At 40.4% G+C, this 15,214-nt stretch overlaps 1 protein-coding gene across 1 annotated transcript in view; it reads right to left on the bottom strand.

Moving 5' to 3' along the window:
* The window catches only part of LOC102843189 (dystrophin-like), a 1,161,727-nt gene that overhangs the window by 416,912 nt on the left and 729,601 nt on the right, over positions 1 to 15,214 (bottom strand). Inside the window, exon 6 of the mRNA XM_006881860.1 lies at positions 10,163 to 10,335. Within this exon, the coding sequence (XP_006881922.1) occupies positions 10,163 to 10,335 (173 nt within the window). The remainder of the gene's footprint in view (positions 1 to 10,162; positions 10,336 to 15,214) is intronic.

Below are 15,214 nucleotides of genomic sequence, written 5' to 3'. Positions count from 1 at the left end.
GGTTTATTCCTCAGTTAAACACTTATAACTACTTAAAGCACTTGCTGCAGAAGATCAAAGACTATCGTCTTCAATATGAATTACACCTCAACATCAAGAAAACAAAAATTCTGATCACTGGATCAATAAGCAACATCATGACAGATGTTGGAAAGATTGGCATTGTCAGCAATTTTCTTTTACTTGCATTCACATTCAAAACCAATGGTAATAGCAGTTCAAGACATCAAAAGGTGTTTTCACTGGGAAAATCTGTAAAGACTTCTCCAAGGTGCTAAAGAGCAAGGAAGTCAGTTTAAAGACTAAGGTGCAGTGCACCTGATTCAAGCCATGGGGTTTATGGGTTGTTTTTTTTTAAATAAAATTTTTTATTTTATACTGGTTTACTAACAAAGTTCATATATTGTTTTCACACCAGATCTTTCCTATTTCCTTTATCCCACCCTCCCTCCACCCATCAAATTGTGCGACCCCATGATAATCCCCTCCCCCTATGGAACTGAGTTAGTTCACTTAGAGCCATAGGATTTTTAAGGCTTTGTGGTAAGGAGTTATGCTGCCAACACAAAGACATGGGTTCAAATCCACCAGTTGCTCTTTGGGAGAAAAAAAAATGGGCTATCTCCTCTCAGGCAATTAATTCAGTGCATCTGAAAACACTGAAAGTTAAGCAAGGGGTCAGTTCTGACTCAATGGTACACAGCAACAGTTCATTCACAGGCCAAAGGTAAGGCAGTTTATAGCTCTTTTGTACAGCATTGGCATCACCATTCTGAGTGCCCTCAGTCAGAATCCATGGCACAGTTATAGGTTTATTCCTCGGTTAAGCACTTATAACTGAAAGCTGTATGATGAATAAGGATGAGTAAGAACAAGATTAGGTGTCTTTGAATTGTGGTACTGGAGAAGATTCCAGATGATCCCTCAGAATGCCAAAAGAAGAAATAAGTCTTTCTTAGAAAAAGTCCAACCAGAGCACTCTTTAGTGGCAAGATGTTGAAATTTTGTCTCATATTCACTGGGCATGTTTTCGTGAGGGGCCAATCCTTAGGGGGTGGAACAAAATCAAACAAGAAAAGGTAGAGGTTCAGAGAAAGACCTTCTATAACAATGGGCTGAAGTATATCAGAGACAGTGAAGATGGCACAGGATAGGGCAAAACTCAGTTCTGTTCTACACAGGATCACAGTAAATCTTAATAAACTCAAGGGCACCTAACAACAACAATATATAATATTTACATCGTTTTGTTCAGTGTATCTATTTAGCTGCCTCTCCCAGTCAAATTTAATCTTCACAAAGGCAAAGACTTGGAGTAAATTTCATTTCACTTCTACAAACCCAACTTGACAAGTCGAAGCCTAGCTCAATAAAAATGGGCTGGCTATATGGGAGAGCAGATGAGCATGCTTTGTTAGTGTTCTTTTACCTAATGCCAGAGAAAACACAAACAAGCAAAGATGTTTTTCATCCTATAAGAGTTGGGAATCTTCTGAAGAAAAGTAAATGGAAATCCAACCAAAACCACTGCAGCAAAGTGAATTCTGCCTTACAGCAACCCTCAAATGGGTTTCTGAGTTGCACTTCTATATGGGGGACGAGGGCCTTAACTAAACTGATTGCTGGGTTCAAACAGCCAACTCAACACATAACATACTAAGACCCCAGGGGTCTTTCCTATATTAGGAAGTTTTGTAAAATCTAAAGAGGTCAGGAAAGTTCTTTTTGGTGTGTTTGGTTGAGGTCTCCAAGAATATTTGAGAACAGAATCTTATATTGACAAATATAAAAGGATCAAAGATTTTTTTAAAAAGAAAAGCAAACTGTGCTTAGGGACTGAAGACCTCACAGGTTTAACCCCATTGGGAGAGTGCTATGTCAAAGGATAGCTGTTACTCAAAATAACATTTCATATTTACGTCTCATTTAGATCCTTCTTTGCTTTATCCTGAAGACGTGTGGTCTGAGGCCACCAGCTGCTCTGTGGAAAGAGAATGGGCAATCTCCTCCCATGCAAATAATTACCCTTTGAAAACTCATTAGAAGGTCAGCTATGGATTGGGTTCAACTCTTCGGTACACAACTACCACCACCTTCATAAAGGGTAGCTCTGGCGGCAAGAATCTGCGCTGCAATCCCAAAGGCATGCAGTTCAAATCCACTAGCTGATCTGTGGGAGAAAGGTGGACAATCTCCTTCTGTGTGATTTACTGCATCTGAAAACCCACTAGTGGGTGAGCTATCAGTCATTTCCAACTCGAAGCCACATACCAACAGCAACAACAATGAGTGACTTAGTAGTAAGGACCTGTGCTACCAACACAAAGGCATGTAGTCTGAATCCACCAGCTACTCCACAAGAGAAAGATAGACAGTCTCCTCCCACTGTGATTCACAGCCTCTGAAAACCCACTGAGAGGTTAGTTATGAGTTGGTTCTAACTCAACAAAACATAACTAGCACCACGACAATAAATTCCTTAGAATATTGGAGCTACCTTGGAAACATCATCACTAATTCTCATATGTTCCAACTTATCCATAACACTTAACAACCTATTAGAAGTCAAAGCACTTATAAATGGTGGTGGTGAAAATGTACGCTCATACTCATCCCCTTTGAGTCAGAATCAACCCATAGAAGATCCTCCAGGGGGTTTTCAGAGGCAGTAAATCACACGGGAGGCAGATTGCCCATCCTTCCATGGAGTCATTGGTGGCTTCAAACCACCGAAGAATCTTGATCTTAGGGTTAAGTAGAACAACTCCTTACAGACTAGCCCACCAGAGAGCCCTCCCTACTGGAGGGACAATACACAACGTTGTTGTTGTTGTTATGTGCCATCGAGTCGTTTGTGACTCATAGCGACCCTATGTACAACAGCCCTAAACCCTGCTCTATCCTGGGCCAGTCGCTTTGCCTCTGACACACCCATCCCAATTACCCCAGTCACTGAATCAATCCACCTCATAGAGGGCCTTCCCCTCCTGCGCTGTCCCTCCACCCTCCCAAGCATGATGTCCCTCTCTAAGGACCTGTTCCTACTTACAACGTGTCCAAAGTATGTCAGACAAAGCCCCAGAATCCTTGCCTCCAAGGAGTAGCGTGCATTAACCCTCTCCAGGATGAATCTGTTTGTTTTCTTGGCAGTCCATGGTACATTCAATACTCTTCTCCAGCACCACAGCTCAAAGGCATCAATTCTTCTTCTATCCTCCCTAGTCATTGTCCAGCACTCTGATGCATAACAAGTAATTGCAAAGACCATGGCCTGTATCAGTTGCACCTTAGTCTCCAGAGAGACACGGTTGCTCTTGAGTACTTTAGAGAGGTCCCTAACAGCAGACTTTCCCATCACAATATTTTTTTTTTTATTTCCTGGCTGCTGGTGCCAAGAGTGTTGACCGTGGAGTCAAGCAAACTGACGCTGTGAACAATCTCAATCTCTTCGCCATCCATCCTGATGTTACCAGTTGGTCCAGTAGTGAGAATCTTTGTCTTCTTGACTTTGAGCCTCAGTCCATACTGAAGGCTGTAGTCCTTGACCCTCTGCAGCAAATACATGAGGTCCTCCTAAGTTTTAACAAGCAGGGTTGTGTCATCTGCATAACACAGATTGTTAATAGATATTCCACCAATCCTGACGCCACACTTCTCCTCATAGAGCCCAGCCTCTCGGATAATCTGCTCTGCATACAGATTGAAAAGGTATGGAGATAGGACACATCCCTGGAGTACACCCTTCCCAATTTTGAACCATGCAGTGTTACCCTGCTCTGTTCTGACGACTGCCTCTTGGTCCAAGTATAGGTTTCACGTTAGCACGATTAAATGTTCTGGGATTCCCATTCTTCTCAGAGTCAGCCACAGTTTTTTATGATCCACACAGTCAAACGCCTTTGCATAATCAATGAAACACAGGTAGACATTCTTCTAGTATTCTCTGCTTTCAGCTAAGATCCATCTAACATCAGCTACAGCATTCCTAGTACCACGACTGCTTCTAAACCCAGCCTGGACTTCTGGCAATTCTCTGCTGATGTGCTGTTGCAGTCATTTTTGGATAATCTTCAGTAGAATCTTGCTTGCATGTAAAATCAATTAAAAATGAGATGATTTGGTAGGGTTGCTGCTTCACTACATGGCCCCTGCACCATATGGATTCCTTTCCAGACAGCAAAAAGGGAGTTCTGGTGGTGCAACAAGTGTTGGGCTGTTCACAGAAAAAGCCAGAGGTTCAGATTCACTGGCCACTCTTCAAGAGTAAGATCTAGCAGTTGGCTTCCACAAAGATCGATAAGCTCAGCAATCCTATGAGCACTTCTACTATGGCCTGTTGTTTGTGGTTGTGGTGTGCTGTTGAGTTGGAACCAACCCATAGCAGACTCTCCAGAGGGATTTGAAGTCCGTTAATCACACAGAAAGCTACTGTCCATCCTTCCACCGTAGAGCAGCTGGTGCATTTGAAACATGTACCTTTGGAATTTCAGCAAAGTTTCTTACCACTAGGCCATCAGAGTTCCAGGGTTAGGGTTAGGGTTAGGGTTAGGGTTAGGGTTAGGGTTAGGGTTAGGGTTAATGAGAATCAACTCAAAAGCAGTGGGTTTTAGTAGGCATAAGACTGGGGAAATAAGCTCGGCTGATAAAATATTGGTAGCAAGTTTCTAGAAGTAAAATTAAAATATTATGGTGGAAAAATATAACTGCTTTCACATTAGAATGCCTTTCTCTTTACCTCTACACTATCTCTTTGGCCATTAACTAACCATCAGACTGACAGGTTACCTTATGAGTCATGAGTCTCAATGTCTTAATTAAAAAAGAAAAAAAACTTTACTTAATGGCCTTTAAGATTCTTTTTAGCTCTAGACAGAAATTGTATGAATTATCGTAAATAATTAATGTAATAAATTAATTTTTTAAAACATATATGATGTTCAAGTGCATAGAGAAGCTTCTTATCCTAACCTAGACCTTCTAAGTTAGAGCAAGAGGCAACATACATCATGGATAAGGAAGGCCTCCTAAGCAGATAAGAAACTTTGAAATAAAATTCTAGACATTTCCATTTTTATTTTACCATATGTCAGTCAAATTGTCTCAGATTCAGTACATAAACGCTAAGTGTCCAAGTTTCCTATTTTGTGAAATGAAGTGACCTGTAGCTTTCAATACAGATTGAAGCTCATCGTCAAGAACACAAAGAGTCTTACCACTGGGCCATTTGGCAGCACCATGATAGATCGAGAAGAGTTTGAGGTTGTTAACAATTACAGTTTGCCAGGCTCCAAAATCAACTAACACTCGAAATCGAAAGAGAAATTGAACTGGGAAAATCTGTTCCACGTCCTCTTCAGAGTACTGAGAAGAAATTATTTCAGTCTAGACGCTAAGGGTTACCTGATCTTCACAATTACTTGCTATGCATCAGAGAGATGGACAATAACTAAGAATGACAGAAGAAGAATAGATGCTTTGGAGTTGTGGTGCTAGGGAAGAGTCTTGAGCACACCATGGACTGCCAAGAAAACAAATAGGTCTAGGTCTGTCTTGGAGAGGGTGAAATCAAGTCTCTCCTTGGAGGCTAGGATTCTGAAGCTTGTTGGAGAAGGACATCATGCCTGGAAAGATGGAGGGACAGCACAGGAGAGGAAGACCCTGGATGAGATGGATTAATAGAGTAACTCTACACATCTACCTCCATATATATAGAGATGGATTAATAGAGTAACTCTATATATTAGAGTTACTCTATTAATCCATCTCTATATATATGGAGGTAGATGTGTTGGAGTCAGTGAGACTGGCTCAGGACAGGGCAGGCTTCAGAGCTCTTCCAAATTGGGTTGCTATGAGTCATTGACACATAACAACAACAACAACGTCATAAAATGGACTAAATGAACACGGTGGCTTCAAGATTATAATACTCAGATGACACAACTTGCTTACCGAAATTGAAAAGGACTGGAAGCACTTACTGAAGAAGATTGCAGACTGTAGCAATCAGTATGGATAAAGAAAAGCTTCAACATAAAGCCAACAATAATCCTTGCAAATGGACCAATAAGCAACATCTTAATAAATGGAGAAAAGACTGTACTATTTCTTAATGGCACATTATAAGGGGTAGGGGGTCGGTGAAAAAGGGGAAGATTCTCAATGAGGTGGACTGACATAGTGACTGGAGCTATGGGCTTGAGTGTGTCAGAGATTGTGAGGCTGGGACAGAATAAAACAGGGTTCAGATCTGTTGTTGACAGGATCGTTATGTGTCATACTTGGTGGCACCTAACAGCAACTTCTATAATGATAAAGAATTAAAATTAATTTTGTAACTGTATACTTAAAAATTCTTTGCCTACCTCGAGCATATTTTCAATTTATTCAATTTTCCAACAAAAGTAGGATGTGGCTTCATTTCAGCAGAAGGAGCTCTGAGTCTTAACACAGAACTCTTAATTGTGTACATCTTAAAATAAAAATAACCTTTAAATAGATAAACAGTTCGCACAATCCTGACCTTTAGCAAGGTCCTTTGTCAATCCCTACGTTCTATATTAAGCACATGCCTGTATTTTATAGAGCTTAGTCACTCAATTATTGAAATAAGGACACCTCTGTCATCTGTAAGTGTACCAGTGACAATCACCTTGGAAAAGAGAATTCAATCTTTTTTTCCCCCTCTCCCTTTAAAGAAACAAAACAAAAATAAGGGAGAGATTATCCATGAAAGATCAGAAATCAAATGTGAGGAAGCATCTGCAAATTGGCCATGTAACTTCTAAATCATGAGTTTCTGATGAGCTGTGTAATAAAACAGGAAGAAAGGAGGATAAATGAAGACATTTTTGAAAGAGAGCGTGTGGGTCCTAGGCAGATGTAGCAGGGCACGCTGAATATGTTTACTCTATTATCCACAATTATATTCAGAAATCGTGAAAGGGGGTATTAACAAATGCAGTGCATGGGCATGCTCGTCGTGTCGAAGGCCTCCACTTGAAGAGTAAACGTTGAAGAGCCAACAAGGACAACATGACCTGGTGCTCAATTTTTTGGGTTCATCTGCAAATGTGTGCATGAATAGCAAGATCAATATTCCCAGGCTCTTACTGCAAAGCATGTGGCTGCATAAATAAGGGTGGCCTTGCAATGCAGCATGAGTGTCTCTTTCTGTCCGTCCTCATCTGGCTCAACTGTTGCTGTGGAATATCTCCCTTCATGTCGCACTTAGGGAAAATAATGCGCTAACATCTCTCAACATGCCAAGTGGGTGCGAGTCAGCCTTCTTCCTGAAATGCGGATGCTGAGTCACTCACCCGGAAACTCAGTTTGGATGGGGTTAATTAAACTCAGCTGGAACAAGAGAGTAGGCAAAGATGCTTATTTAGAGAGTGGCTGCTCTGGGATTGAGTTTGAACTGTGGAAAAAATGTCTGTTCTGGACTTTTTTTGAAGCAAGACTAGCAGTGTCAGATGATGCCAGAAGCAAGGTAAACAAGGGTTTATGGGTGTTTACTTATTAATCTGTAGGGAACAAGTCCACATTGTTATCACCACATCAGCAACGTACCCCAACCCCACAGCACCTTCCATACAGAGTCGAAGTTTCTTTACTAGTTTACAGTCCCTGACAGAGATGGGAAAACGCTTGTGGCATAGTCCATAGAGTTACACTGCTAACTCCAACACTGCACATCTCTGGAGGTTCAAATCCACCAGCAGCCCCATGAGGGAAAGATGGGCAATCTCCTCTCCAGATTCACAGTGTCAGAAAAGCAGCTATGGGTCAGTTCTGACTCCATGGCAATGAGTTGAGAACAGTTCACTGACAAGATAAGCTCCACATGAAATTGTTGGGTAGAAATTGGTGAAGAAGCACCATGTTTACTTTGCTTATCCGGTAATCTTCTCCTGATTAGAATGGTTTAGGAAAAATGGCATATATATTTAAATAAAGTCAAAGAACAAAATAAGAACTATTAAGTGGTACAGCACTGGTCTGTCAATTTGCTGTTTGGAGGTAACTTCGGGTTGCTTTGATGCTGAACACTGTGCCACTGGTGTGTGAAATGCCATAATAGATACCCATGTTGGACAGTGTTTGGTGGAGTTCCCAGATTAAGACAAGCTTGGAAGCAGGAGTGGCATCCACTCCCTAAACAACATGCCTCTGGGAACTCTATCAACTTAGAGAAATGCTGATAGTTCTAGAACAGGGTTCAGGTCTTTTGTTCATAGGGTCACTATGAGTAGTGTTCAGCTCGATGGCACTTACCACCACCACACTGGAAAAACAGGGAAGATACAATTCAGTGACACTTCAAAACAATACTCACTTCAAAGCAATTGGCAATGTATTTGACCTACGGACTGGGTTGGGTAACACACATGGGTAGTATCCAGACCAAAATAGATAATCGTTAGGCTAAAAGTATAGACAGACAGATTTCCTATTATGCTTTCTGTGTTTTAAGAAAAACTAAACCAGTATTTTGTTATCTAGTTGGTAGTTGCCTGCTAGTGAATCTTGACTCATACTAAGCCTATACATAGTTGAGACCTTTCTGAAATAGTTTGCTTGGCTAGCCTATATTCTGCAGTGCATCTAAACGGCTTCCAATTGTCATCCTTTCAGCTTAACCATCTGTGCCACCCAGTCACTCCACTTTGGTCATCATGTTGTTGTTGTGGTTTTGTGTTGTCAAGCTAGAAGTGACTCATAGTTGACCCTTCAGTGGGTTTTTAGAGGCAGTTGCAGAGCAACTGGTGGATTTGAACGCTGTACCTTTGGGACTGCAGCTCTTATCTGATGTGATCTTACCACTAGGCCACTTAAATGCACCTGGACAAAAACAGTGGGCAAAGATGCTTATTTCGAGAGCATTTGCTCTGGTGTTGAGTTTTATCCTCAGGAAAATGTCTATTCTGGACTTTTCTTAAATAAGACTGGCAGTGTCAGATACTCCAGCAAGCAAGGGAAATGCAGACTAGCTTACCAATCAAGCCACTGACTGACCACAATTCCCAGTGACTCTGGGAAAAACAGATTGAAACCTTTTCTAGCCTGTTTCACCCTCACTATTTCTATCATGCTCAAGCCCGCTGTTATAGTCGCTGTGGCAATTAATCTTGCTCAGGATTTTTCTCTCTTTCCTAGCGTGATGTCTTACCAAGAACTAATCCCTCCTAACAATGTCCTGAAAATACGCGAGGTGAAGTCTCCCCACCCTTGCCTCTAAGGAGCACTATGGCTGCATTTTCTCCCAGACAGATTTGTTGATATCTTTGGCAGTATTCAATACTCTTATCCAACACCCACATTCAAAGGCATTGATTGTTCCTTGGACTTTGTAATTAGTTCTCCAACATTTACATGCATAGGAAGCAATTAAAAATACCACAGCTTAGATCAGACACACCTACGTCTTTAAACTGGCATCCTTACTCTTCAGCACTTTACAGGGGTCCTTGAGAGCAGATTTATTATTTTGAGGAATATGGCTGAGAATATCTAGTTCACTCTGTCACATTGAGATGCATTCTCTCATATGGTATAAGAATGCTTTTGTTCTCCCAGACTAATTGTTTATTTTGATCCGCAGAGCACTGAATCATAGGAATAATTGGATTCTGCTTTTTGCCTTGGTTGCTAAAATAGTCAGAGGCTCTTTTAATTCTGAACTATAAGAATATATACAGGTCATAATGCAATAGTCTATCTAACTGTGCACAGGCCCAAACGACTGGATCTTTCCCACATTATCTCTCTTATAAGAGTGGTTAATTTTACACTTATTAACATGAAATTTTGTATCATTTTCAGCTTTGTAGCTTATGCTAATTATTTCTATAAAGAAGCTAATCCATTCCAACAATGTTAGGCTATATCTTGCATTTTCTAGAACAGTCACAATTTCAAACACGTAGACACCCCCCTCATAACCAGTCTTACTCCATTAATTGTAACATTCCACAAGTCAAATACTGGATGTGAGACTGACACGAATATTCCATGTAATTCATTTGGATGAATGTTCTGATGTATGTGGTAATCATGCATAACATAGTATCAGCTTAAAATGGGCTGGAACCACACTGTGGAGAGAAATCCCAACAGTCTCAAAATCTATCCTTCTGAAAATGATTCAATGATTCCTTACCTATGACTATGGATGAGCGCGTTCAAAGCCAGGCCATCAGACCAGCTGGTAGTGAAATTGATGACATTGACCTGGGGATAATTACGAGTGGATTGTCGGACCCAACTCAGGAGAATCTTTTCACTGTTGGTTTGTTGCAATCCCGCCATGATATTTTTCATTACATTTTTGACCTGCATGGAAAGAATTTTCATAAGACAAATTTCATAAGCATTCCTTGATCAAGACTTGCCAGGGCAGAATGGGGAAATCCTCAATTTTCAGTAACAATTAATGAGAACTAGAGGGCCAATTAGACATAGATTTCATCCTGAGACCAGCACATTCTAATTGGTCAAGCATGTACTCTGTCAGATGTTTTAACCAAATCACTTATTGAACATTTTTACTATCAACCTTGGATTCTGTGACATAATTAATTTCATGTTTATAGAAGTGTTGATTTTATAGTTCCCATTGACAGTGTTGAACAGTAATTTGCATGCAGCACTTGACATGTTTTTATCTGAAGACTTACTATACATTGTCCATTTTAACACAGCATGAATAGCCAAACTAACGGCTATGTGACTAGTCTGAACAGAGTTTTCAAACAAAAGCTTAAATCCAAACATAGGGTTTGTTATTTCTGTTTTATAAATTAGACTGCCTGTACAACCTTTTAAGGCCTCCATCTTCTAAAGATTAATATAAAAATTAAATGACATAATTTAATATAACAAAATTCCCAAGTTTATACCATAATTTAGACTGATGTCTACTCTTTATTAACTTAACCAACAAAAATACAGAAACCAGATTGTCTGTTTAAAATAAGTAACAAAATCAATGCACACCCATGTTTATTGTGGCTTTCTTTGCAATAGCAAAGAGCTGGAAACAGCCCAAGTGCCCATCAACAAATGAATGGATACAGAAGTTCTGGTATATTCACACAAAGGAATACTACGTATGCTATATTGAAAAACAAGGAACTCATGAAATATTACACAAAATGGGTGACCCTGGAGGTCATTATGCTGAGTGAAATATCTCAGTCACAAAAGGACAAATATTGCATAGGGCCACTACTGTAAAACAGGACTTGTACTGGGGTTCAGGGAAGATAGAAAAGGAGGGGAGGAATGATGTATGTTGTATTGAAACAGATGAGGGATATATGAATGGGTATTCTTGTCATGACAGGAGTCCAGAATGAAGGCTGCACAGTGGAGTGGACTTGGGGGAAGGGACTGCATAACAATCAAAGAGTTTTTCTTTTCAAGGAGAAGAGTGAATTGGGGGGGAGAGGGTGGGCAGAAAGAAAAGTGCAACAATGAATGACCAGAAACCTTAAGTCTCTGTAAACATTCATTTAAATAAAAAACGTATAAATAGAAAAATATTTAAAAAAATAACAAAACCAACAAAAGAAAACAGTAATATGTACATTCCAAAAGCTGAGGATGGCCTGGTCTGGGGGTTTTTTCATGAATTTATTTATTTATTTATTTTTTACATCTCTTGCCCAAGCTGTGTGCAAACACTATTCAGCAGAAAAATTTTTTTTCAAAGTTTAACAAATCTCATACAATAATCCAATCTAATCAGTTGTTTCCTAGGTTTCACTATACAAGAAGCTGCCTGGGTATTTTCTTAAAGAATTACTTACTGAGCGAGTTCTCTAAGATAAACCACAGTGCATATCAGACACCATAGTTCTCACCAAACAAGAACTTTGCTTGCAAGAATAATACAGGCTGTTATTACTAACATTGGATCAGATAATATACATCTATTGTTTTCTGTGCTTATACACAGAACACTTTCTTTTGCTTCTTCATGTAGATTTTAGCACATGACTTAAGGGTAAATGCACCTTTTAGCAGCTCCAAAGTTGGTCACCTTCTTATAAAAGATTTGATGAAAATTTTAGGATACAGTATTACATCTGACTTCATAGCACTTTAAAAGGATTTATTTTTTTAAAAAATGCTCACTAAAGGTGGTAATGAGTTGAAAATGGGAAATCTTTGCATATATATTCATCAAGCTCCTTTGATAGCTAAATGTATTATTTAGGAGTGGATTAGCCCGTTGTCTTAATTCCTTCCTGACCTGCTTATTTTGTCAGTTTCTCAGTGAATAAATAGGTCAGATAGTTACATAAGGGACATCATTTTCCCCTCATCGTATTCTGAAGTTATGCTGGGCACAACCTCTGTGTCTTAACAATTGAAGGACACGGACTTTGCGTCCTGTGCTGAGCCGGGACCGGAATCAGCAGATCCTGACTCAGTGGTGGTGATGGATATGCCCCCATCCCATTAAGCCCTCCATGATGAATGGGCTTCATTTGTAAAATGGTTGGCCACACTGTCCTCGCGATGCGTAATGTTAAAAGACCACACAATATCCAATTCAAAACTGCCTTAGCGTCCTTATGTCAGTAACTCAGCTTATCAGCCTCCTCTTCATTGACGCTGCTTCTACTCTGGTACAAGTATTGCTGAGGGAAACCGGAAAGGACAATGCATGATAATCATTTCTTCTTTTATGACCTTTATTGAGGATCAAGGGGGAGTCAAGCAGAAAGCCAGTCCTAACAGTGAGCTTAGGAGAAGGAAATGCCGGTCTTCAACATTTATTATTCTAAAGAGAACAGAAACAAATCTCAACAATAATCTAATATGCACTCTCGCTCACATTCGCTCGCTCTGTGTGTGTGTGAGTGTGCATGCAACTATTCAATCTAATTAAAAGCAAAAGTTTGAAATGCCCTTTGAGCCAATTTAAAAAAAATAAATAAAAAATAACCAGGCTATCAATGCACAAAGAAAGTCTGAAGAATGTAGAAATTCCCCACCAAGATTCGCTTGCAAGAAAGGCATTGTTGCTCCTGCTGTCTTAGGACAACTTTCATCTGTCAGCCCATCAGGGACTCCGTGAATCTCAAGTTGGCCTCCCACATAGTCTAGCCCTTCCCAGGGCAGCCCACATCTAGTGACGGATGGAAGGGAGCCTTAGAAAGGCTCCGCCAACCCCTGCCATCTTCAGAAAACCCAGCAACAGTTTAGCTTAACTACTAAAGCAGCCCTGCCTTGAGCACTGTGCTCTTTCAAGTTCCATCTATATAGATGAGATTGGCAACAGCAACTGGAAGGATTAGATAAGATCCTCAGGGGGCAGGGAGTCTATGCTAATGGCAGAACAGCCACTCAGAGCACAGCGAGAATTGCGGCACAAGCTCAAAGAACGGAATGAATATCACTAAACTGTCCACCTAGAAACTGCTGAGCTGTCATACATTTGCCTGTGGATATTCCTAACAGAATGATTATTCTTAAAAAAAAAAAAAAGGTAAAACAATCACCAAAAAGATTGGGGCATTTTGGTCATATACAGGAGAACGATGTATATATAGTCTTTCTCCTGAGTCTCTGTTGTGTTGACTGAGGCTTCAGTGGAGATTTACTTAATGCTCTCGTTTCCTCTCACGTGCTCTCATCCTTTCCTCTTGAGCTCTCCTCCCTTCCACAGATCCCAAGGCTGTTCCTTAATAAAAACCCTGCCTCTAAACTCAACTTCAGGTCCTCCTGCTCCAGAAACTCACTGCTGACAGAAAAGGGACCTTGGTAGGCAAGAGAAAAGTAAGACTGGTCTTCTCCAAAAGAAGGTCAGTGAAAGGCCTGAGGAAGATGGGGACAAGAACTACCCTGTACAGAAAGCATTTGGTAAGTGGTGGTGGTGGTGGTGGTGGTGGTGGTGGTGGTGCGGTGTCAAAAGGAGAGCTGGTAGTTATGCAAACCCTTTTTCTTTTCTAATCACATGGTATGCATCAGAAAGCTGGACAATGACTAGGGATGATCAAAGGAAAATTGATGCCTTTGAGCTGTGTTGCTGGAGAAGAGTATTGAGTGTACTTACGGACTGCTAAGAAAACAGGTTTGCCTGGGAGAGAGTGAAACCAGGCTGCTCTTTGGAGGCAAGGATTCTAAAGCTTAATCTGACAAACTTTGGACATGTTGCAAGGAGGGACCAGTCCATGGAAAGGGAAATCATGTTAGGGAGGGTGGAGGGACAGCACAGTAGAGGAAGACCCTCTATGAGGTGGATCGATTCATTGTCTGGGGTAATGGGGATAGATGTGTCAGAGACAATAGGTTGGCACAGGATAGAGCAGGGTTTAGAGCTGTTGTACACAGGGTCGCTATGAGTCACAGGCAACTTGACGGCACATAATAACAACACCAATCACATGCAAATTATAACTAATATAAAGAATTCAAAGTTAGGCAACCCTGTCTTGAATCTTTCCTTTGCATAAGAGTGAGCAAAAGCAGGGACAAAAGTTTTTAAAGGTTACTACTGTGACCGGGATTTATTTTCATCTCCAGCAAGTTGTCAGAGCCATGCTTCTCATCCTAAAAAAAGATGACTGCATATTAAAAAAAAGGAACTAAATCCAAAATACATATTGTCTACTGCACAATTGTTTTCAAGGCACTTTATCACTCAATACTGGCATTCTTTTTCAAGCTGCCAATTTGATTTGAACTGTTAATTAGAGGTGGGCAGAACACTGGCCTTCCAAAGTAGGAGGGGAAAGTAGAATTGGCATACAAGTTCAAAGACGAAGCCTCAGCAACACTCTAAATAACACAGTGGCATTGGAACAAAGCATTCCCATCGTTACATCTCTTAATGCCATCCACAATCTAATAGATCTCGAAAGTACATTCATCTGGAAAGTACATTCATTTGACCAGAATGTTCTTTAATCTTTGCTTCTTCAAGGATTCCTTTGGCAATGCAATAGGAAGATAAACATGTAATCTTGATCAATATGTCTTTAGAAGTTCAAAAGATTGCAATGAGATGAACTGATTAGGAAAAAAGTGTTTTTAGTCGTTCCCTACGAAGGCAGTGTAATAGATGAAGAGAGAAATAAGGAGGCAGAGGAGGAGATCAGTGGTTCGAAGATGTGGATGGAAAACAATAGGGTAAACAGAGATCACAAATATTTCTCTTTTTATGCCTAGGTGTGGAAACTTTTCCAAGTGCTCACAATGT

Source organism: Elephantulus edwardii, unplaced genomic scaffold (assembly GCF_000299155.1).
Source record: "Elephantulus edwardii isolate Elephantulus edwardi_28Jun2011 unplaced genomic scaffold, EleEdw1.0 scaffold00016, whole genome shotgun sequence".
Taxonomy (NCBI): domain Eukaryota; kingdom Metazoa; phylum Chordata; class Mammalia; order Macroscelidea; family Macroscelididae; genus Elephantulus; species Elephantulus edwardii.
The sequence above is the reverse complement of the archived record's forward strand: the minus strand, read 5'-3'. Positions and strand labels throughout refer to the sequence as shown.